General features: G+C 41.2%; 1 protein-coding gene across 2 annotated transcripts; it reads left to right on the top strand.

Annotated features, from left to right (window-relative positions):
* Nucleotides 1-3,360: 3,360 nt before the first annotated feature.
* Nucleotides 3,361-19,879, top strand: RB195_006976 (uncharacterized protein; the record flags this gene model as incomplete). Of its 2 annotated transcripts, none has more annotated exons than XM_064180359.1 (16): nucleotides 3,361-3,481; nucleotides 4,596-4,670; nucleotides 4,735-4,849; nucleotides 4,971-5,109; nucleotides 6,317-6,462; nucleotides 8,130-8,247; nucleotides 8,532-8,622; nucleotides 8,692-8,810; nucleotides 10,453-10,601; nucleotides 10,690-10,798; nucleotides 12,753-12,874; nucleotides 14,464-14,563; nucleotides 14,649-14,730; nucleotides 16,136-16,245; nucleotides 16,297-16,446; nucleotides 19,820-19,879. In XM_064180359.1, the coding sequence occupies 16 exons, from the start codon at nucleotides 3,361-3,363 to the stop codon at nucleotides 19,877-19,879; spliced, it is 1,806 nt and encodes a 601-aa protein (XP_064037238.1). The 2 variants fall into 2 exon arrangements, with proteins under 2 accessions (XP_064037238.1, XP_064037239.1); XM_064180360.1 differs by lacking the exon at nucleotides 3,361-3,481 and adding an exon at nucleotides 4,497-4,503.
* Nucleotides 19,880-23,748: the final 3,869 nt, after the last annotated feature.

Here is a 23,748-nt window from a genome sequence, read left to right on the forward strand (position 1 = left end):
TAAATATTTGTTTTATAAACAAGACGTTCTTCGTAAAATGATTATTTCAACGGGAGTCTCTATTAGCAGGTAATAATCCATGCATACAGTTTCTCCCAGTCTCTCGTAGGTGTGTTTGGTTTTAGCTTTATAAGAGCGTCCATTGTATCGTTTTCTTTTCGTGTTGAAGCGCCAATGAAAATTTCATTGAAAATATCACAACTTTACTATTTTTTTTACTGCTTTCTCTCTACATAGAGAGCGTAAAATGCAAATGCTTATTTTTTCCCCCATAACATCCTTATCATGTAGAAGTTTTGATGAAGTTTAGAGCACAAACATGATGTCTATCGTGCCTTTCATTTTCTTTGTATACCAACAGTAGGCTCGTTACTCTGTTATGTCAATGTCTATTGCGTTCAGAAACAGAGCGGTTGATGGAAATGATCACATATGTCGTGTACTGAACCACTGCTACCATGAACTGTCAAGAATTCTATTCTCTAGAAACTGCTACAAGTTTCATTATATGAAGACAGTTAAGCGCTACACTCCGGTCAAAAAGAACTGAGGCCTAATGAAATTATGTATGCGAGATGCGCTCGATGTAGCACCCTTGCTTGCTCGAATAGTTATTGCTCACCTCGGCAGTTTTATTAGGGCAGCGAGGGTTCCACATAAGGTGCAACCGCTTACGCAACAGAACCAGATTTCAGTTCGTTGTGACCCGTAATTAAGGAAAGTGAAACGTTGATGCAGGACTTGAATTCAGCATACTGGTACATTCTTTCTTGCGCCCTCAGTAACCAGGAGACTACTGCGTGAGCCGAGCTCTTTTTCTGTTTGCTACCAATATTCGCGTTGAAACAACGACCTTCTAGAAGATAAGGTCTTCTGCTTCATTGAGTATAGGAAGCATCAACTTTGTGTTCTTCGTAGCTCGATGTTGGAGATTGCGGCGAAGATTGCCAAAGCCGGAGTTGAGCACACATCTTCTCATCCGTTAACGTCCGATTTGGGTCGGAAGTTGTTCGAAAAAGTCTATGCTCTTTGCCATTCTAATGTTGACTAGAGCACCAACACATCTATACGTCGAAAGTTCCTAAGAACAGTTCCTCTCCAATTTCACGTACGGCGCCATCTCGTCTTCATCAGTTCGATGGTGTCGTACTTAACTAACTTGCTAACGTGCACCATCAGATCCTCAACGACCGCTTCCGACTTAAGCGTGCGTCAGTTATAAGCAGAGATCGTCATCCTAATCCTTTTCCTAATAGGCATGGATGACTCTTGCAACCCATCCTTCCTGACGCTAACGTACTAGGCTTTCCTCAGGAGTCAAGGACTATTTCTTATTGCTGTGACATGCGTGTAATTTTAAAACCCGTGAGATTGTCGCAGGCTTCTAGTTCCACAGGTTTGTTGAAGAAAGTTGCGTTCTTTCGAGTGGACAAGTGGAGCTTTTTTGTTGGATTCGACTCCAGGCCGCCTCGCTTGCGCTTCGCAGTCACTTGGTTGCACTATAGGTATTATAGGTCTAGAATCCTGGTGCAGCAGAAACAGAGAGTCCGTCCCTTGTATGCACCTCCGTCTCAAGCCAGCACAATGTCGCTTTTGGTCCCAGTTTGCCCGCTACCATGGGCGCCACAGCCTTGCGAGTAACAAGCTGTGGTCCTTCTAATGAGCGAGATCCATGATGAAAGCTGATAATTGAAGGAAGTTTCCACAAACAACGAATAACGCTCTTAAAGTTAGTTTGATGCATAAAATAGATTTGTCTACAAGATTTTGACTGTTGGGGCTGACGAAAAGTTCATTTTTCACCACTTTTTTTTTTCTTTTTTGAAAACAGAAACTATTACAAATTAGGTGGCAGCGTACCCTGACCCGTCGTTATCCCCATATTTACCATCAACTTCCTACCATCCCTCAGTAATTTTCCCACGTCGCCAACTTTTCCTTCACTTCTGTTTTTTTTTTGAAATCTTTTTTGCTTTTCAATTTTCGTGTTTCACTCGATCCCCTGCATGCACGATAAAAATCTTGCAAGGTGTTTCGACGGTTCTTTCACTTCGATTAATTGCGGAGAGTTTAATGTGTAAAAAATGCACCTTCCGTCAACTTGACACCCCATTTTAATGGTCTTTAAAACTAGAATTAGTAAACCTAAAACATCAAGAAAGACAAAATAGAACTGTTTTGTAGGGTGAGAAGTTCTCTATCGAACAATATATAGTATTTTGATAATGCTTTTTATTTTTATATGCATTTCCCATTTCGAGGAAATAGCTCACGACATTCTTCAACTAAATGTGGATTTTTGAGTGGTTGCCGGCGAAATGAAACTGCTAGCCGCCACTCAAAAGCCGAGTGCGTGTCGTTAGGTACCCGCAGCCTCCGCGACAACCTATCCTTAGGCGAAACGACTGGCAACGGCTATCGTTAATTGCTCTGCGCAGCAGTTAAAGGCATCACCCCACGAATCTGAGGTGGTACAGATTTCAGGTGGAGTATTCGTATACGGGATGGGAGACTATGAAGAGGGGTGATTCCGTCCATTTCTTCCTAATTGCTGCGAAAAACGGCCCGGAAGATGCCGCGCCGCACAAGGCTGGCGCGCTCCAGGCGAACTCCCTGTACAAAAGTAAGTGCGGCAAAACGCCTGAAGCCGTATCTTCCGGGCCGTTTTTTTACGGCAATTAGGAAGAAATAGACGGAATCACCCCCCTCTCCGTAGTCTCCTATCCCGTATACGAATACTCCCCTTGAAATCCGTACCACCTCAGCTTCGTGGGGTGATGCCTTTAATAGCGTCAGCAGAGCATTGCGCTGCGTTCACCTTGCGCCCCGCCCATCACGTCGTCCATCTTCGGCCCTTATCATCTAATGAGGTGGGAAACATGCCTCGCAGGAGCACGTTATCTCTGATATTGCTTCTGTACGGAGTATCGATCGCTTACGTACAGAGATACATCGAGCGATTGCACACGAAATCCCAGAAATAGAAAATAATAGTGTATTATTTATGTAAAACAAACAAATCGAAACTTTTACAAACTACTGCAGTATCTTACATGGATTTAATAGGCTGTATACATATAAATGTACATCTATATCTTCTATACAGTTTTTTTTCACACATTCATCTACATCTTTCAAAAGCCAGGTTCTCGGTTCTACACCTTTTAACTTCTATTTTGGAACGTTTTCAATTTTCAGCTTCTGTTTTCTGTTGTTTTTTTTTCTTGTACAACTCTCCTACGTTCTTTCTTCATTTTAGCATTTTAATTTCCTACGTCTTTTTCCACTTGCTACGTTGGTACTTTTTCGTTCTTTGAAAATTCCTAGAAGTCAACTCTATCATTTAATTGCAATACAAACATGGCATATGATCTCAGTGACGTAGTGATGGATGGGCGTGGCTTAGTGATCGTAGGTGGACTAAGATATGCCTGCTCTGGCCTACCGACAGCCTCTTCTGCAGGCACTTATTCGGCTGCGGGTACCTAACGACCGTCCCCCTTCCCACCTCCCCTAAAAAGCCAACTCATGATTAAAGGATTTTGTGTTAGTGTAATATATGCAGTACAGCCATGAGCCAACTATAGTTGGGTCAAAACGACATAAAGCATGGTGAAGTTGCGTAAGCGACTGGGTGTAGCGGTTAGGATAGTGGTGGAACGATCGCTAGCACCACCAATCTCTGCATTCTTTGCCATGATCCCACTTCGATTCCAGGTGCTACGTTCCACAGCACCGCTTCGAGCACAGCCGCTTACGCAACTGCGCGTCCTCAAAGGCATCACCTCACGAATCTGGGGTGGTACTGGTTTCAGGCGGGTAATGCCTATACGGGGTCGAAGATTGTGGGGAAGAAGGTGATTCCATCATCTTTCCCTGTATCGGTATAAACGGACGACCGAAACGCTATTTCTTACGACTGCTTCTGTTGCAATGCGCAACCCTTGCACCTCGCCCCGCCTGCGATTCGTGGAAAACCCATTCGGACGAATCGCAGGAAAGGGCGAGAAGCGAAGGTTGCATATTGCAACTGAAGCCGTCGTAATAAACAGTGTTCCGGTCGTCCGTTTACACCTGCCCAAGGAAAAATGACGGAATCACCCTCTTCCCCACAATCTACGATACTGCATAGGCATTACCCGCCTGAAACCCGTACCACCTCAGATTCGTGGGGTGATACCTTTAATTTCGTTTTGACCCTACCATGAATGCATGATATGTTTGAGACATATAATACACTTCAGACTGGAGCCTCTCCACGAGTTCTTTCGTCACGACCAAAGTTTTTCCTAATTGGTGCGTTTTTCTCAGTTATCTCAATTTATTCAAATTTTTCTCGTGTGAATGTGTAGACATTTTAAGTGATTTTTCTAGCGATCCGAAGTTGATTCAGTCGTAGATAGGGACGTTGTTTCCGCACTACTAAGGCCAGTGTAGTGCTTCATTTTATATGTTACTACATGCTGTAAGGGAAGTTGCTGCACCATACCGATATCATGGAAGGTGAGGATTAGAACGACTCGGTGTTTGAAGCTATTAATGATCAGAATTTTTTTTTCCCGATGAGAAAAGCAGCGCCAGATTTCTTTTTGTAGAAAAGGATAGAAAAGTGAAAATGGCTCCAATGTTGCCTAGTGGAAAAGAAGAGTTCACTCCTCCGAGTCGCCTGGGTGAATTTTATCGTTACTATCATTATTCTATTTTTATTGGATATTCTTCTTGTTTGAATTTTAGGTGAAGTAATCCGCGCCGTCTGTCTTGACACTTGGCAAGCTGGCGATGTTTGCATTGCTGAGTGTTACTCTGTACGAAATAGACAACTTCACCAAATTAGAGTGCCAGATGGACGGTGAGAAATAGGAGTGGTTCAGAAAACTGGTTTTGTTTTGTGCTTATGACTAGTTTGGTGGTAAACGCAATATAGAAATTGCTGAAAAAGATGTTGCATTTTAACATCGTAATGTCTTCAGAGCTTTCAAGTCGTGGCGATTGCAGTTTGTCATTACAACAACGGATGAAAGTGGTATTTCTGATGTCAAAGACTATGAAATACTAGAAAACTCGGATTTCGACACGTCTGTGGGGTTGGGCAAAGATGGTATTGTTAGGGTAAGCTAAGTGAGCCACTTTTTCACATTCGTTCAGACGTGAAGTTTTTTTTCATTTTATAATAAATCAAATTTGCGTTTTCTAATTTTGCGACGAAGTTTTGCTGAAACTTTATTTTTGACCTGACCTTTTGATAATGTCGTCTTCATCAAAAGTCATGGTGGTCAAAATGGTTCACGTTTCAAGTTCTAATTTCAGTTATGAGTGTTAAATTGCATCTTCACGTGCTTCTGTTCCAATTGTCATGATAACGGTTTAGTTAGAAGTTGGAAAAAATTCTTTCAAAATCTCTACATTGACCATAATGATCATGGGAAGCAAAAGGGTGAAGCAAAGAAAAACTGGTTAGAGAAAACAGTAGAAAACTTTGTATATAAGGATGTAATTTGAAAGCAGTGAATTGGAGTTGATTTAACTGATTTGGATTTGGAAACAAGCTGTTAGCTTGCAAAGCTGTTCACCTTTTTTCATCTTTTGAGAAATGAGATTTGATACGCTGTGTTTTCGGAACTAACGAGAAATCCTTGAAACGAATAACTGTTGCAGTGTGATATATCTGATAGGGGAGCATTACTGATAGAAATTCGAAATAGTATCACGACAGGCAATAGAATAAATAGATAATCGCTGTCATTTCTCTCAGGATCTAACAGTGACTATTCTTAGCATAGTTTTGACATATAGTCGGGTCAAAAAGACTGAAGCCCTGTGCAGTTGCGTAGGCGGGTGCTCGAAATGCTCCGCGGTAGAGGAAACTATTGCGAACGAGGTGGGACTTTTGCTCGAACAGCAGAGATAAGTGGAGCTGACGGTTTTCCCCTCGACTGCAATCGCTTACTCCACCGCACCGCTTCGAGCGCAGCCGCCTACACAATTGCACCAATCTTCAGTCATTTTCACCTGATTCTACCAACAAGAAACTTGGATAATTCGCTCTCCGTGGGAAGCTAGGAGGATAGTTTAATGGAAGAGGCGTAAGGCTTATGGACTACGTACAAAGTTGTAGTTAGTTGACCGTGAGGCAAATGTAATGAGAAGTGATTACTGTAATTGTCAGAATGAAATATCTCGATATTCGAGGGTTTTGGGAAAAATGTTTAGGAAAACTTGTGAACTTTCATTATTTTAATCATATTCATAATTCCCAAAATTACTCCGATTTTAGTCGTTATTCCCATTATGTCGTCAACAGTAAATGCTGATTCAGATCAAGAGTAACGTAGCCATTAGTTCTTGTCCTCATCATGAGAGTTACGAAGGCAACATCTTCTGGTCGGAGGAATTTGGACGAGTGCTAGCCGGTGACAAAGATCGCATTCAACGATCGCAGATATACTGCACATGGGTTCGAAGGCAAGTAATATCATGAATCTGTTGTTTCTTGCGCTGTATTTTTATTTTGGGTTGCTTTGAAAACTGCAAAGATAGAATAAAAGTTCTTAACGTGAATGCATATGACCATGGTACTGTTCTATCTTCGACGTTTCCGACACGAAACAGCAGTTACTTGATATCTATAATGATATAGTTCAAAACTTTGAATCTATTTATATCTATGTCTTGATGTAAATAGGTTCATATTTTTGAGCGACTTAAGTCAAGTCCAATTCATCAACGCTGCGAAAGCAATGAAAATGGCGAACTGAGAACGTAGAAAAAAGGAAGAGGAATCAGCTGTGGGTATTCTTTATGCCTTCGAATCCGTCAATTTTCAATTTGGAAAAGTGTCTTTTTACGTAGTCTATTTTCCTTTTTAATCTAGCTTTTTATTTTTTTTGAAGCGACTTTTTGCCTTTGTAGCCAATATCTGCTTTGCGTTTGATGTATAGATATATCAGTATTGGGTGTCTCTAGCATCTTTTTGTTCGTTTTAGCAGTTCCAGTAAGTTACAATTATTTTATTACTTTTTAGCTTCTTGTATCTATTACACTATTTCTCCTCGTAGCTGTATCAGTATCGTCCATCTCGTAAGCACCGTTTTTCCAAATCCCGTTTCCTTAGCTCTTCCTTTTTGATAATGTTATAAATTCCGTCAACCCTTTCCTTTGTCCTTCAAAGGTGTCCAGTTCCCCGCTCAAGAACCGTACACATGATCAGAATTTAAAGCGTTTACTTTCTCCAATTACCTTTTGCTATCTCCTTTCATAGCACTGTCCTTTCTAACTGAACCTGTTTTCATGCCTGACACTCAACTGTTTGCCCACTGGCTTGCTTCTATAATATTGAACTAACATATAAAGAATCCCAGAAGATGATTTTCGTTAAAATGTAGAATTTAATGCTTGTGCCTTTCGCTGAGTGACATTTTAAAATCCGAGAACAGGAAATCACTGTTTCCATGACTATAGCCGTTACGTCTACTTACGATGATTGAACAGCCGCCGCACGACCTTCACGCTTTGCACAGTAGGAACCTTTCGAAGAAAATTTCTTCAGCTATCCCACTAGCGAACTATCAACGTCGATTTGGGGAGTTCCTCGAGTCAAGTGATAGAGTCGACGGATCATTGTGAGAAAAAAAGAGAAGTAGCAGATATTCCTAGGAGAGAAGATATAGTTGGGTCAAAACGACATGAAGCACGTAGCAATTGCGTACGCGGCCTCTCTAGAGGCGCTTCGGTGAAGTATAGCGGCTAGGAGCGTGGTGAAATTCTTGTTGGCAACACCCATTGCTGCAGTTTGCGACGGTCCCAACTCGGTTCCAACTGCTGCTTCCACCGGGCAGTTCCGAGCGCATACGCAAATGCACGGCAACTACACTTGTGATTCATGCAGTTTTGAATCGACTATAGAGAAGGGTCCTCGAAATTAAGTCGTTTGAGTAATTTGGAAATTCCCCTGATTTCAATCCTGTACTTAGTTGTTATTCTTATCGTTTTCATTTACTTAAAAGTTTTGGGATTTGCTAGAAATGTACGCGCATCTATTGCTATGCTACATATTAGAATACTATGTAGAACACAAATAGTAACATATTTCAAGCTAATTAACCTTTTTAATTAATTAATTTCTTATTCAGGGATAAATCAGATGTTGCAAAGTCTCTTGGCGTCAACTTTCGTATTTGTGACCTTTTAAAACCCGTAACAGATGAGTCTGTCAGTGAAAGATGTAGGCAGCGTTTATTTAAGGATCAGGTATCCCCTCCCCAGCATCTTGCCCAATATTGGGTCATCCCATGAATAATGCGTTTTTCCAACGCCACTGGAGTTTTTCATCTCGGTCATGTGAATTTTCCGAGAATTCCATTGGAAGTCTAGCAGAAAGGTAAGGAAGATTGTAGCAGATCGAAGACAGCACCACTTAAATTTTAGAAGATTTCGTCCGTATTATTTTTTTTAATAGAGGAGGTATAGAAGACCGCATTGTTCATGGGCTGACCTAATTATCTTTATTGACCCATCATACTGAATCCTTCCAGGAGGAGTTGTACAAGGTAACTTGCGCTGTCAAAAACCAGCCTCCTACTGCTACTCCTGTTGAACTGACTCAGCCGATGCTTAGTATTAGTGGTTTGTCATTATTCTACGCTCTAGACAAAATTAATCAAATTCTGCACATGAACGGTTTTATTATTGCAGCAAATATGTTCACTTTTCGTCAAGGAAATCCAAAAGGAAACGGTTTGTGTGTTGGATCGAGACCCAACCGTCTTCGTAAAGACAAACGAGCAGATCTGATGAGAGAATATAAGAAAAAGGCATGCTCGGTTTATTGGACTATTATTTATTTGCAGAAATACTAAGGATGGAACAAACCTCCAGTTACCAATGAACCTTGAGCTTATGCCCGCTTTTAAAAAAAGTGAAAAGTTCGCATCGCCAGTGTTGTGGAGATTCATAATGGTTGCAGCACAATCAGAATAGCTTGATTTATGGTGCAGTATTACGTAAACAGTTGCTTCTAAAGCGACGCTGTTTTCAACACTTCGGCAGTGGTTTCTGAGTATGTCATTGCAGCGCAATTAGCGGCTGGCTTCCACCTCAAAAGCGAAATGGGGCGGGAGTCTTATCGTACAGATGTCTACCGTAGTTCCTTTAGAAGAATAATGCGAAGCGGAATGGAGGTCACGATTTTTTGACAGTCTCTGCTCTGGTTTTAATTCAGAGTGTCTCACAATCGAGTACCTTCCTTTATTCTTTGGTTTCAGTCATTTCAAAAAATCGTAAACATAGCTCGAGTAGAGGTGGTAGCTCAAAATAGCCATCCAGGTAATGGTATCCGATCTCAGGTTTCATGCGCAATGTAAATGATTTCATGGAACAATAGAAAACCTCTAAGAATTTGTTTTTTTTCTGTATGGAATTTTCCAACATCCTCCCGCACTGTACAGATACGTTCTAAATTGCTGAGAAAAGACAAGGACAAATTGGTGTCACTGTAATAAATTTATGGAGTGGATTGTGAACATGAAAAAAAAACAACTGGAAAAAATCTTTAAAGGCAGCATACCATGAATCTGAGGTGGAGCATCCGTATACGGGGTCGTAGATTATGGAGACCTGGGTGGTTCCACTCATCTCCCCTGCATCACTGCAAACAGCCGCCTCCAGAATGCTGTTTTGTACGACGCTATCCATTGCAACGCTCCACCCCTTGCGCCGCCTCTGCCCTGGGATTCGTCGAAAATCAATTCGGACTGCCCCGATAGGCAGTAAGGGACGCTACGCGTGCAAGGGTGGCGCGCTGCAACAGAAGGCATCGTAAGAAAACAGCATTCAGGGGCCGGATTCTTGCAGTGATGCAGGGAGAAATGAGCGGAACCACCCCATCTCCATAATCTACGACCCCGTTTACGGGTACTCCACCTGAAATCGGTACCACCCCGGATTCGTGGTATGTTGCCTTTAAATTGAGGGTCTCGCTACCCATAGCGGTGTGTGCAGTACCGCCCAAAATAGTGTTAGTAAAACTTGCGTTTTTAGACGTGTTCCAATTTTTTCTTTTGTTGAAGAAAAGTTGCAGATGTTTGTTGCGAACTAAAAATGCACAGTCCCATCTGCATGCTCCTCTCCATTGCGCTTTCAAAGGGTCCACAGTAGAGGTCCGCTTTATAGGACTTGCTTACCTCCAACGTTGCTGTGGAGGTAGCTACAAGCTATATACGCTACGGTGAACACTTGAAAACTACGCAACTTTGTTACTGTACACGACGCTAAATCATAAATGAAATCATTTCTACTGAGCTGTCATGCTTATTTGAAAGTTTTGATGCTGTGGAAAGGCAGAAGCGATTTGCTTCTACAAAAAATTAGAAAGGTTTTCCTTTTCATTCAGCTGAGTTACTCTCCTTTTTTGTCTATTACATGTAACTTTTGACATCGCCACTTCTATTTATTTAGGAATCTGACAGCGCTCTGTTGTTATTCATAAAGAAAGAGAAGAGATTTTCCGAAGCATGGGCTCCTTCGCTCGGAAGAGTCAATGTGATAAACATATCCTTCAAAGGTTATGAGTTGAAAGAAGGGGATTGGTTTTATGCGCGGGTTCAGTAAGTCATATGTTATCTCAGAATTCTTTGTTCTTCGGTAACATTTATTTGTTTTTTTTCTTACTTATTAATCCAAACTTTATTTAAGCTTGTTCCAAGACCTTTTTGAAGGCGTTGAACCTATTTTCATTGTAAAGAAAGTAATCGAGATGTCAGATCCACTGGCCTACACTAACTGCTTTCTGAACGATATACAGGTGAGAAACGTCCCTACAAACAGTGATCTGATCTCATGTTCTGATTAGTTGATACTTCGTAGTAAAAAGAATGGGTATGTACGAATTTGAACTGCTCTAGTTTCTTTTTTTTGTTTTTTTTAACTGTTAAGCTGGATGTGTACTTGTGTCTTCTTCAAGGCGCTGACTAGTGCTCTACTGTGATCTAGTCCTTAGTTCTACTGTAGAAAGATGAATTATCTATCAATATATCTATATAATATCTGTCAAATGATATATGTGTATATATTGTATTATATATAATCAAATGATATATATCAAATGATGTATCTATCAAATCCATATTCTTAGTAGTTCGAATGTTCTTTTGTCTTGAAACCTCGGCATATTCTGTCTGTGTTTTGTTATAGAGTGCCTGCAAGGTTTTTGGATGGAACCTTTATTTGCCTGACGTTTCGGCTTTTTCGCCGTCTTCAGAGGCCTAAATAGAGGATGACTGGAGCAATGCTACGTTTATCCCGTCAAGTACCACACTACCCTGGGTCAATGTTTCGATAATCATTCAGGGTAGTGGAAACAGAAACCCATCTACATTGAAAATGGTCTTACGTGTTGCTCCACCGGATATGGCGCGGCTGGTTGCACGCAGTTGTTACTCAATGTACCAACTTATGAGTATTACTGTGTGTAGATCACCAGCGACGATATAGATGATTTAATCTACACACAGAATATCAGGCGGTTATAGGTCACAGAGCGGTACAAGTGGCAAGAACTCATTCGTTATCGACAAGCATTCATTCCTATTATTCATTGAAGGGTTTCTTTTAAGAATCCAAAACGCCTCCAACGTCTTCCTTGCCGATATTTCTGTTTCGTGAGCCAGTATAACGCATTTCACATCGTAATCGTTTCCGTTGTGGGCCTCATGTCTGTGCCTTCCTAGTGGTGTTATCAAAATTTTTCGTCCTTACGGAAAAACAGGCGACTGCGCAAAAATGGGGGTAATATATGAGATTGAGAGCTTGTTATGCAATGCAACTTACGTTGGGGAGACCGGTAGGAATGTTGAAGTGAGGATTAATGAACACATGGCAGGAAAGCGACGAAAAAATTTGATAACACCACTAGGAAGGCACAGACATGAGGCTCACAACGGAAACGATTGTGATGTGAAATGCGTTATACTGGCTCACGAAACAGAAATATCGGCAAGGAAGACGTTGGAGGCGTTTTGTATTCTTAAAAGAAACCCTTCAATGAATAATAGGAATGAATACTTGTCGATAACGAATGAGTTCTTGCCACTTGTACCGCTCTGTGACCTATAACCGCCTGATATTCTGTGCGTAGATCAAATCATCTATAATATATCGTCGTTGGTGATCTACACACAGCAATACTCATCCGCTGGTACACTGAGTAACAAGTGCGTGCTACCACATCCGGTGGGACAACACGTAAAACTATTTTCAATGTAGATGGGTTTCTGTTTTCACTGCCCTGAACGATTATCGAAACAGTGACCCAGAGTAGTGAGGCACTTGACGGGATAAACGTAGCATTGCTCCAGTCATCTATTTAGGCCTCTGAAGACGGCCAAAAAGCCGAAACGTCAGGCGAATAAAGGTTCCATCTAGAAACCTCGCAGGCACACTATAACAAAACACATCCATATTCTTATTTTTTTTACATGTGGAAGTAAAATGAAAATCAATACCTTCACCAACCTGCCTATAAAATCTATATAAAGCTCTGGATGCTTTATGGGTGAGCGATTGTTCAAGAAAATAAAATTCCTCATTGAATTTTTTTTGTTCTATTCGCTTCTGCGTTAACTTCGACAGAGAATTTCTAATGATTGTTCTTCATGATAAAGAAGGCATTAATGGGATGAAAAAGAGTTAGTGACGTAGTTATTGTTTTTTTTATACAACTTAAGTATTTACCGTCAGGTTACATTCCTCCGTTGCAGATCGAAATTGAGTGCAAAGGAAAATTGCTCAAGGAAAGTGATGGTAATATAATCTTCGAGCACACCAATATTGGGAATATCGTTATGACACCTGAAGATTATTACTCAGTTCGATTTCAACGGTGAGATTTTTTTTAGTTGTTCAAATAAGTAGGGGCGGGTTTTGCGAAGTAGATAAAAGGTTCGTTTACGGCTCTAAGGTCGATGGTTCGAAAGCGCGCTATTTCCAACCAAGCCTTTCATTCCACTGTTGTCGATTAACTGGTACCAGATTTGTCTGGGAGCGTAGAAGCACTTACTTGATACATCGGCTGACCACAGCTGCGCTCATAGACGTCGAATAATTTTGAATTGATATCATACTCGTAAACGCATCACAAAGGGATCAACACTTTATGCTTTGCTTAAAATTAGTGCTTGATGACTCAAAATAAGTCCTTGTATAAACACTTCTCAAAACCAGCACGTGCTGTAATGGTAAGTCTCCATACTTCTGCGCTTTCAACAGCGCTCAAAACTGTCCACCCCTTTCAACCTTTCTGAGTTAACAAAATTTTACCAAACGTGTCGAGAAAAAAGAAAGCAGTGGCTTGATACCGAATTGGACCATAGTAAGACATTGCTTAGGTAACATAGGTGTTCATAGACCTCTGCGATTCTGTATTAACGTCGAGCATGTTCGCGCACCCTAAGGCGATCAGTCAACTTCAAGCAATTTTGTATCCAAAGAAGAATTTGGAAGTTGTATTGATATAGAAGCATTATTCTTGCACGAACCTAATATAGTCGGGCGAAAACGATGTGAAACCTTTCGCAGTGTCGTAAGCGGGTGCACTCAAAGCGGTACGCTGGAACCAGCAGCGATCGAAGTGGACCATCGCTAGCTTCAGTCGAACTGCAGAAGTCAGAGCGAAAGTTTTGATCCGATTATACGAAGCAGTTTCAGTTTAGAAACATAGCTCTCATATGAAACGAAAAAGCGATTTTTGTCATTTTATATTCATTGTATTCACAAGGATTTTGTGGAATTATCATCCATATCGGATCGGAGGTTCGACGTTGTCCTAGTACCAATCAAGCTTTTCTTCTCTTCTGGGTCGATATGTTGCTACCAGACTTGTCAGGGAAGATAAAAAACACTGACTTGACACATCGGTTAGCCCCCACAAGTCACTGTTCAGGGTAGACACGCGCTCGTAAACCTCAAACGATTCTGAGTTGAAGTGGACGCGTCGGCGCATCTTAAGCGGATTGATAAACGCCGTGCACTTTATCCTTCTTTTATTCATTGGGGAGAAAAGTCTCGCATATGTCACCTAATCTAATATACCTTTACTAATTTGTGTAAGAATGGTTATCTCTGCAACCATGCTTCAAATCATTCTTCATTCGTGTTCTTATACTTCTCTCAGCTTCCGGAGATTTCTTCTGTCATCCCTTTTCGAGCTGATTTTTGACACTCTAGATATTTTTTTTAAATATTGATTTGGAAGAAAATTATACCAAATAGAAACAGTTCCGTTAAGAATCGTACTTTTAAAACAGTTTTGAATAGTTACAGTATTTGGAGAAATGTTTGCTTCTTTGCGTTATGATATACCGTTTATTGGATTACCAGATGACTTTCCCACTCTCTGTCCTCTTTCCGTAACGCTTCAAAACTGCTTTGATTGTGAGAAACGAATCTACAACAGGATTGTGTTCATTACAGAATGGTATGCTTGTTAGAATTCAATCATGCTAATCCATACCACAGACCGTGGAAATTAGTGAAGTTGTTACGGCAATTGGAAAACTACGAGGAATTTCCGGTTCGTTTTCACTGTTGTTTCCTGGATATCTGCTGATATGTTGACACAAAAAGTATTATTTTACATTACATTTAATATTTTACAGATGTTATCTCCGGAATGCAAGATTAACGACAGCGAACGTTATCGCCAACGACTTGATCGAGAAGCTCAACAAGGCGGAAGAGGTTTTCTGTCTTCACCGGGAGTACACCATGAGTCTGACGTAGTGAGAGAATCCGCGAGAAAAGCTGGAGATGGTTTTGTAGATTGCGGGACAGGGGCGGTTCCGCTCATATACGTATATATATATATATATATATATATATATATATAATCGTCGTTGAAAACGGCTTGAAAGGAACCTTTTTTACGGAGATTTCTGTTGCAGTTCCACACCCTTGTGCACGCGCCACATGGGCATCTTCACCTGCGAGCGGTCGATGATTAGTGAGGTCTTCTCCCCAGAATATTCAACTGAAACCAATGAATAGGCTGCTGAGGGGACCGGGGTGTGCATAGAAGAGATTTCTAAAGTACCTTTGAAGCAGTCTCCTTGCCTTGTTGATAGTCGAATTTAAGCAGCAGCCAAGATTGTTAACAAAATTTATTACGGCTAACGTTTCGGAGTTGTCGCCTTCGTCAGAGCCTGGAAAGTAAGAACATTTGCAATATATCCTTTCAAATGCCTCATCCAGAACAAGTCTGATCCTAGGATATAAGGAAACAAAAAAAAAAAGCGCCGTATGATACTTGAACGAGGTGTTGTACGGTAGGCCTTCCTTTTATTATTTCGGGTTCGTACGATAGAATTGTGACAGATGCAGAAAGGAACGTTTTATAACATTGTTGCGGTGAACTGGGGAGTGCATCGATATTTTCCCCCTTGGTGTTTTTAATGCGAACACAGAGGGTAGATGATCCCAGTGAGGTCTTCTCCCAGAACATTACAGACTGAAACCAATGAATAGGCTGCTCGAGACCGCATTTACCAGACTAGCCCTATAGCGTTATCGGTGATAAGGGCAGGCAGAAATTGATCTTATTGCTAAAATGGTATTCTTGCTGCGACAAGACAAATAAAAAAAAAAAAAAAGAATGAACTTTCGCAGTTTCCTTGCCGTTTTTTTAAACAAAGATTAGGAAAAGGTGATCGGATCCATCCCGGATCGACCAATCTATTGTACAACCCCATCTCCAGCTAGTTTCGCCCATTTTCTCACCACGTCAGATTCGTTGCATGCTGCTTTTAATTCTAGCGTGTTCAAGCATAAGTCGATATTTCGGTGACACATGTACTAGAAATATTGTGAAGGTAAGACAGTTCTGTTCACCTACTTCCGTTGATTCCACCCACTCACGAAATTGGGACTAGAAAAGAAAAATCTCATAAAGTCAGATAGGGCGTGACAAGCATTCTCTGGAATAATCACGATTTACCAAACTACTGCTACTGACAAATAACTTTATAAGAAACTGAAAGAAATCTCTAGAGAAAGATATCTATTCTTTCGTTTTGCTAAGCGTGTTTTATTTATTGTACGGAACAAAATCTGTTTCGTAATGGTGGAAATTGTCCGAATCGATTTGCAGAAAATGCTAATGGGCAAGGAATCAGGGACGATCGCTCAGAATATGATTGTAGATTCAATGGGTCATCCTCAATTCCTCCCTTCGATTTCAATCACCGATGTCCACACCTGGTAAGTTGAATCATAACTAAAACATGTCGAAAAATATTTTACATCTTACAGGAAGAGGCATTGGACATTATTGATAATCTTTTGGATTCAAGAGAAATCACTCAGGCGATTGAAAGCAGAAGTCCATGGTTAATTCGAAGAATGAATAGGTTGCTTTCGTTCCATGAAGGAGGTTATCAGAGCAGAAGTTCCTACTACAGTGTTAGTAGTATAATTGCACATTTCATTAGCTGCTTAAAAGACGAAGTAAGGTATCGCAGGAGTTTAATGGCCTTTTTGCGGCACTCTTATCCGGAAAATTATTAATGAGCGCTCAATTGATAGCTTCACAAATAAGGATGCTGCCCTCGATGAGAACGTATTTAGCTAGAGTTAGTGTAGAAATGTTGCGTCGGGGTGTCTTTGATGATGGTTTGGATTGAGGGCTCTCCACAGTACTTGAAGAACTCTCTGGTCCTCATTTTCTCTTGTTTTTTTTTTTTTGCATTTACAGTTTTTCATACTTTCCTATAGTATAGTCTTTCCGAAGTCCATTTTATTTGGTTTGTTTTGTCCTTTGAGCGTCTCTAAAAATTTACCTTGTAGTGATTCAACTTCCCATTTTCCTGTGTAATTGTGCATTAATAGCGTTTGTTTTGATTGGAGTCGCAGTAAAATCCCAAAATCCGCCCCACAAGAACGCTAACTAATCACAAGTACACGAAGCGTATAGCAGGATCTATTAGGTTGGTACAAAAGAAATGCAGGTTTTTCTACCTAAAATCTAAATTAATATAACTCAGACCTAACAAAATTTATTTAATCAAAGTAATCTCCATTACAATCAACGCACTTTTGCCAACGAGAAACGAGCTTCTTAATGCCAATATCATAAAAGTCTGGAGTTCTGGAAGCAATGAACTCATCGAAGGCAGTTTCTGCATCGTCTTAGTTTCTGAAGTGGTTCTCCCTCAAGAAGTTATCAAGGTGCTTGAAAAAGTGAAAGTCAGTAGGCGAAAGGTCTGGCGAGTATGGTGGATGATCCAGAGTTTCATAGTTCAACTCATGCAGCTTTTGCCGTGTGATCAATGAGATGTGAGGTCTAGCGTTGTCATGAAGTAGGATTGCTCTTTTTCTATTGATCAATGTCGGGCATAAACTTCGCAGTTCAGAAAGATAATGAATCATACCCGCTGCAGACCACCAAACCGTAACCATAATCTTCTTTTGGTGAGTTTTCGGCTTTGGGTGATGTCATGGAGCTTCTTTTTGGTCCAGCCACTGGGCAGACTGTCGCCTGTTATCATAAAGTATCCATTTCTCATTGCAAGTCACAATCCGTTCGAGAAATAGATCGTTTTCATTGCGCAAAAGATGGGCCGACGATATCTCAAAACGGCGATCTTTCTGACTTTCGGTCAATTCATGTGGAACCCACTTGTCAAGCTTCTTGGTCATACCAATTTGTTTCAAATAGATCTTGGAAATTTTTGCGTGGATCAGCTTCGACTGTCGCCTTCAATAAGTTGTCATCAAGTATTGGTGGACGGCTGCCAAGTGGTTCGTCTTTGAGGCTGGTGTTGCCGGCACGAAACTTGGAACCAACGTTGTACTGTGAATTCGTTGATACTTCCCTGGCTCCATTCTTCGTTGATATTTCGAGCGGTTTGAGCGGCAGTCCGGCCCAGTTTGAACTCGTAGAAGTAAATTTGACGAAAATTGCGATTAGACATCTGAAAATAAAAACCAAATTATTTCTATAATAAGCGACTTGAATTAAATTCCATTTACATACTTCGAAAACTCATATAATAAGCTTTCCAACAATGTATAATACCTCGTAAAAAAGCCTTAGTTTATCAAAAAAAATAGTGTTGAAACTCATGAAAACCTGCATTTCTTTTCCACCAACCTAATAACTCCTATTAATTGAAAGAGATGAGATGTATAGAATAAGAGGAAACTAAGTGGCTGACGGAAAGGGATTTTACTAATATTAAGGGTACTGCGAATTCCTTTCGTTCACTGTTCAACAAAAATGGTGAAGGATAAATCGCTACAAACCATAATCTTGAAAGCGTCCTACAAGCAAAAGCTGGAAGTAACAAGAAATTAATAAGAAAAAGACTTTACGAAGACCACGTGGTCCTATTCACGTCTGTATAGTGTGAGGCAATCAAACCGCAGATTCTAACAAAGCTTTTATAGTGGGTATAGTGTATATGGTGGGGGAGTGTATGTGTGTGTAGGAAATAACGTAGACTTCCTACACATTTGGAAGTTAGTAACCATGCAGCATGGAACTGATGTACAGAGAGGTTTAGTTGTTATAGAATGTTTAGAAAATGGGCGAAGTTTCATATTATCCATTGTATATTGCGTTGCCCAACCGCTCTTCCCCCTCGCTGCGTGTCACATTCCTGTGAGACCTGCTCGGATTGTATAGGAATCGCGATGTAGAACGTAAAATGTGTGAAAGGGCTTCCAAATGCAATAGTTGAATGTTTCATTTGAAGATTTAAAGCCGCTCAGGTTTCTGAATAAATTGCAGAGCATCATAAATTGTAGTAAATTCTTATCTGCTTTGCAGCTAAACATACCATTTTTTTTTCTTGGAAACATCAATATTAGCTCATAATGAATTTTGTGCTACTTTTTTCCTAGCTATTATTATTAATACATTTTTACACCTAAACTGTTGTCTTTTATTTCGGGTACGTAATAGCCAAAGATTTAGTGACTTCCCTTTGCTCAACGTAACAGCTTAAAGCGCAAAAGTCTGAGTCGCAACTGTAATTATTGTCATATAGGTTTGCAAGGAGCGAAAGTGGAGATTACAGGATTGGTGCTACTATCATATTCAGTGCACAAGGAAAGCGAAGAAAGTCCACGGAAGCGACAACAAATGCCAAAACGAGGCAGCAATGAGGCGCCTGAGTTCACAAAGGAGCTATTTCTCACTTCCTCGCTTATTTCTTGTCTACTTTTCCACACAAATCCCAATTAAGACTCAAAGATGTATTCATTCATTAAGCTCAAATGCACTTAAGGAATACGGTCAATTTTTTTGAACGCCTTTCTTGCTTGGTTTCCTTTTTCTTGATGCAAATAACAAATGCATATAAATAGAATGAAAATACCGGAAAAGGTTTCCATGACTTTGCTTTTTCTGAAAGCTTCCTTGCTTTTTCCAAGTCTATATTGACCCTCAGCGCCGCAGACGTTGGAGGCGGCAGACTGCGATGTGGGCGGAGCACACTGTAAAGTAATGAGTGATTACAGTACTCTTGAAAACAGCTCAGCAATTAGCGCATAAGTCACACCGCCTTTATGGCGGCTGTCGAGGTGAGAAACGCCACGATGCTAAGACATATGTAGTTTTATACGATATAATCCGATCAGAACCACCTGAAACCCAGTGCAAATTGTGTAGCCGGCTGAAGTGGGATGGAGCTACCAGTTTCGACTGCGTTTTGCTATGGCTGGTTGTGCGGTGACTTGAACTGGCTATACGTGGTTTTTTTTTTTAAATCAAACTAGGTGTTGTATTTCGCAAAGTAAAACAACTGTTGGGTTTTAATCCTTGTCTTTTCAGAGGAACTCAAGTGAGTTTGTCCAAGACGAGGAATCAGCAGGAATTCGATACCGCGACTGATTTGTGATATTCTATCCTTTCTGTACGAGGATTTGAACTAGTCCGACCATCATATCATTAGAGGTTGTGTTATGCTCGAAGTGCTTCAGGATTTCAGCGGTGGCCGTCTTCTATATGTGATTATATTCGCACACATATTGGACTGAGGAGAAAGTCTTGAATAAAATTTTCCTTTTTTCTAAAATTTCTCGGAACCGCTATTAGAGCAATCTCATATTACTTACTATTAAAATATGGCAGAAGGCTCTCAAAGCTTTACCTCTAGGGCATGTGAGCGCGCGTACATCAGTGCAAAACAATCATGAGTTCAATCGACCGGTCAGAAAAATATCGTTTGAAGAATGAACTCGTTCTGGACACCCTGCAACGAAACCCTGCAAGAGACCCTGCGCGATGTTTTGAAAACAAAGCCTACTGACTTCAACCACTCGTAAATTGTCGACGACACTTGGATGCGACCAAACAACGATCATCAACCATCTTCACGACATTTTGGCGCAAAGTTATCTTGACTTAGCTACCACACAACGGATACGTGATTAGGACGAAGCGTCAAGACAGAGAATTGGACCTGTATGTCAATATCAGATCACTCCGGCGGATGTCCTGCGGTGAACCACTTTAAAAGGAACCTGAAGGCGACATACATTAGAAAAAGAAATTTCTTTGTTGTTGGTGGGATCTCCAAAGAATGCTCCACTTCGATTTTTGTGCTGGGTGGGTGCTCTATGATAGCCACAGATGCTTCAACATAGCTTTCCTCAGATACCCCCAAATGGCAGGCAACCCCAACCTCATCGGAAATGAGCGGTACACAAAAGGGTACTTTCTCCCAGATTTGTTTAGAGTTTGTGCTCGTTTACTCATAGGCCGCATAGGTTTGTATCCGTTATTGAGTGGAATTTTCCTAGCAAGCAATAGGATCCTGTTTTTCCTCTTTTCCAGTGCAAACAGAGGTGGCTAGGCGAAACATATCTCGACCTTTTAACATGTATGAGATGAGCAGGAAGAAAGTGAACTACGATATTCTCATCACTGGGTTTATGGTACCATTTTGTCCTGTGCGTCCTCTGTCTGAAATATGTAGTTGGACATTGAGGAAGTTTAATCATTCTCCTTTAGCTTATCCCGTGTGAGCTTTATATGGACCGACTGCTCATTTACTACCTTGAAACAATTGTTCATCTCTGCTTCAGACGAGCAGACAGGGAAATAGTAGTCGATATATCGGCAATAAAGCAAAGGTCGTGTTTCCGAAATCGGTGCAATAATTATAGCGAAAGCACTGGTGAACGCTGGCGCCAACCGTTGTCCCATGGCTAGACCATTGATTTGTGCAAAATAGTTCCCCGAGCATCTAAAGACAGTGTATTTGAGATCTCGCCTGAGAACAACCATCAACTGCTTCACGGAAAAGCCATACAGGATGATTGTGCTCTAGTGTGCAGTTAAAACCTCAAAACCTGTCTGAATAGCGGAGTCGCTGGAGACGTTCGTGTGCAATGTAGTAACATCGAAAGACTCCATTACGCATGTGTTCCAAAAACATGGGTGTTCGTAAGGTGGGCTGGTACGAATTTCAGCAGCTGAACAACACTATGTTTAAGAACCAAACCTGTCTCTGGGGCCTCCTACGCATCTTATGATGGGCCTTACCTTGAGCGTTGAAGGATCTTCAGGGGCAAGCTCACTGTCAGAGGTCAGCTTTATAGTTTTTTATTAGAAGGTACACGACAGCACACGTATGTAACTTTGCTTTAGGCCGAGTTGCAGTTGAGGGTGGTAAATACGCTGATTTACTGGTGCTCATCCGTACCCTATTGAGTCTATGATATTGCGCTAGAAATTCTTCGACAGTGGAAGGGCGATAGAGTAAGCTGTCTTGGAGGTGGCATAATGTGAGGGTTTCGTCTAGATGACGAGGAATGCTTACAAAATACCCACCCTTGTCACCAGTAGATAATCTGATCTGATAGTTTTAGACTTGAGAAGCTCACGAACTTCCCTAGTTCCTTAACGCTGTTCTTGTGTAATATTTGGGTGTCTGTAGCGTTCTAAAACGTTGAGTAGTTCATCTGTAAAAAGACGGAAACTAATATCTACCATGATGTTAGGTTCCTTTTGTTTAAAGAAAGTATGTGGAAAAGGTGTAGGCGGAAGAGCTTCAGACTGCTGCTGGGCAGTCTCAGTGGTATTCGATTTTGCTTTCTGACGGGGACGATCTTGAAGTTCGTGTGGATTGCATGCGATTTCGCGTAGAACCGCGGTAGAAATAGGTTGAGATGGTGTGAAACTGGGTCCTAATTCTAGCGCTGCTTGTATGTTCCTTGATATAGAAATGCCTCCAGGTACGGTAACTCGAGAGTTGGCAGTCAGAGATTGCTCATCAGCAGTAGGCCGGATAGAATCACATATCGAAATCTACCCACCCACTATTCTCCTCTAAAAGCGTTCATTCAACAACTGTGAACATGAGAGTTCTTTGAGACACAATCATTTCTTGATATTGGTGTATAACTGGTCTTGTTTGGCACGTAGGCATGTTCGAATGAAACACGTTTGGATGTCCACCAATTGTCTGTCGTTCTCTGGCAGACCGCACAGAACGTGAAGCTGCTTTTGTTCTATGAACCTTGGCACCACGCGATGAGTCAAACAGCGACGTAGAAAGTGGATAAATTGACGAGATACTGTGGTCTTCTACCTAATTGATAGAACCTCTCGTACAAGTCGATGGTATCTGATTGATACGTTGCGAAGAAGTCTCCATGTACGACTTTCAGTAAACTAAATAATAAAGAAAGTAAGCATTGTGAAGTTTCAGAATTTGCTTTTTTTAATTGAGCCGTACACTGTTACTGTTGGGCCTACATAGCTCCATGCCTACATAGCTACAGATAGAAGAGAATATCGCACACTAGGATCAGATGGCTATCCTACCACTGCTAGATACGTTGTGATAGATAGTTACCTGTTGTGAGGTGACTACTAAATATCAGCCTTAAATAGGGTAGAGTTCCCGTGTAATGCAGGAGAATTCCTCTTTGCGATTCATATTTGGGCTCTTGGAGTGGATCCAAAAAGCCTCCAGAGTCTTGCGCGCCGCAATACTAGGTTCGCGCGCCAAAATCGTGATCTTAACTTCAAAATCTTTTCCGTTTTGATACCGCAACCTATGAACACCCAGTGCTGGTGTTCTTTGATTCGAATACATGGTGGTCTAGCTGTTTCTCCTATCTATTCGTCACAACACTGTAGACAGGAAATCAGACAAACAACAAATGAACTCATGTAAACCACCCTCACTGTTCTCCGGACATACTTTGCACTCCGGTGTAATGCAAATATGATCATATAGGCGACTGCGAATGAGCCTTTGCTGAAGATTACCAGGGGGAGCTGAACGACAGCAACAGATTCGGCATAAAAAATATGAATGCTTGAAATGAACGAAAATTTTATTTGTGACCTTGTCCTCAAGCCAATATTTATAGTGATCGCCGATTATTCGGTGTCAGCCTGACGCTGGATCCTCGCCAGAAGAGCACTAGTACTCTACCTCCCTTGAACCACCGATCGATGTCAGAATGATCGATAGGGCTGCTGTTAACATCATCGATAGGAGTAATAAGATTCTTTTTTATCTTCCTTAAAGGTATCAGCCCACGAATCTGGGGTGGTATGGATTTCTGATGGCCAAAGACTACTTTAGGTCGTAGATTGGAGAAACGGGTCGGATACCGCTCATTTCTTCTAATTGCCGTAAAAACGGTCCAGGAGATGTGGCGCGTGTACAAGGGTGGCGCGCTTCAATAGAACTTTGAGCGTTCCGGAACGCAATCTACGACCCCGTATAGTCTTTGGCCATC

Source organism: Necator americanus, chromosome I (assembly GCF_031761385.1).
Source record: "Necator americanus strain Aroian chromosome I, whole genome shotgun sequence".
NCBI lineage: Eukaryota > Metazoa > Nematoda > Chromadorea > Rhabditida > Ancylostomatidae > Necator > Necator americanus.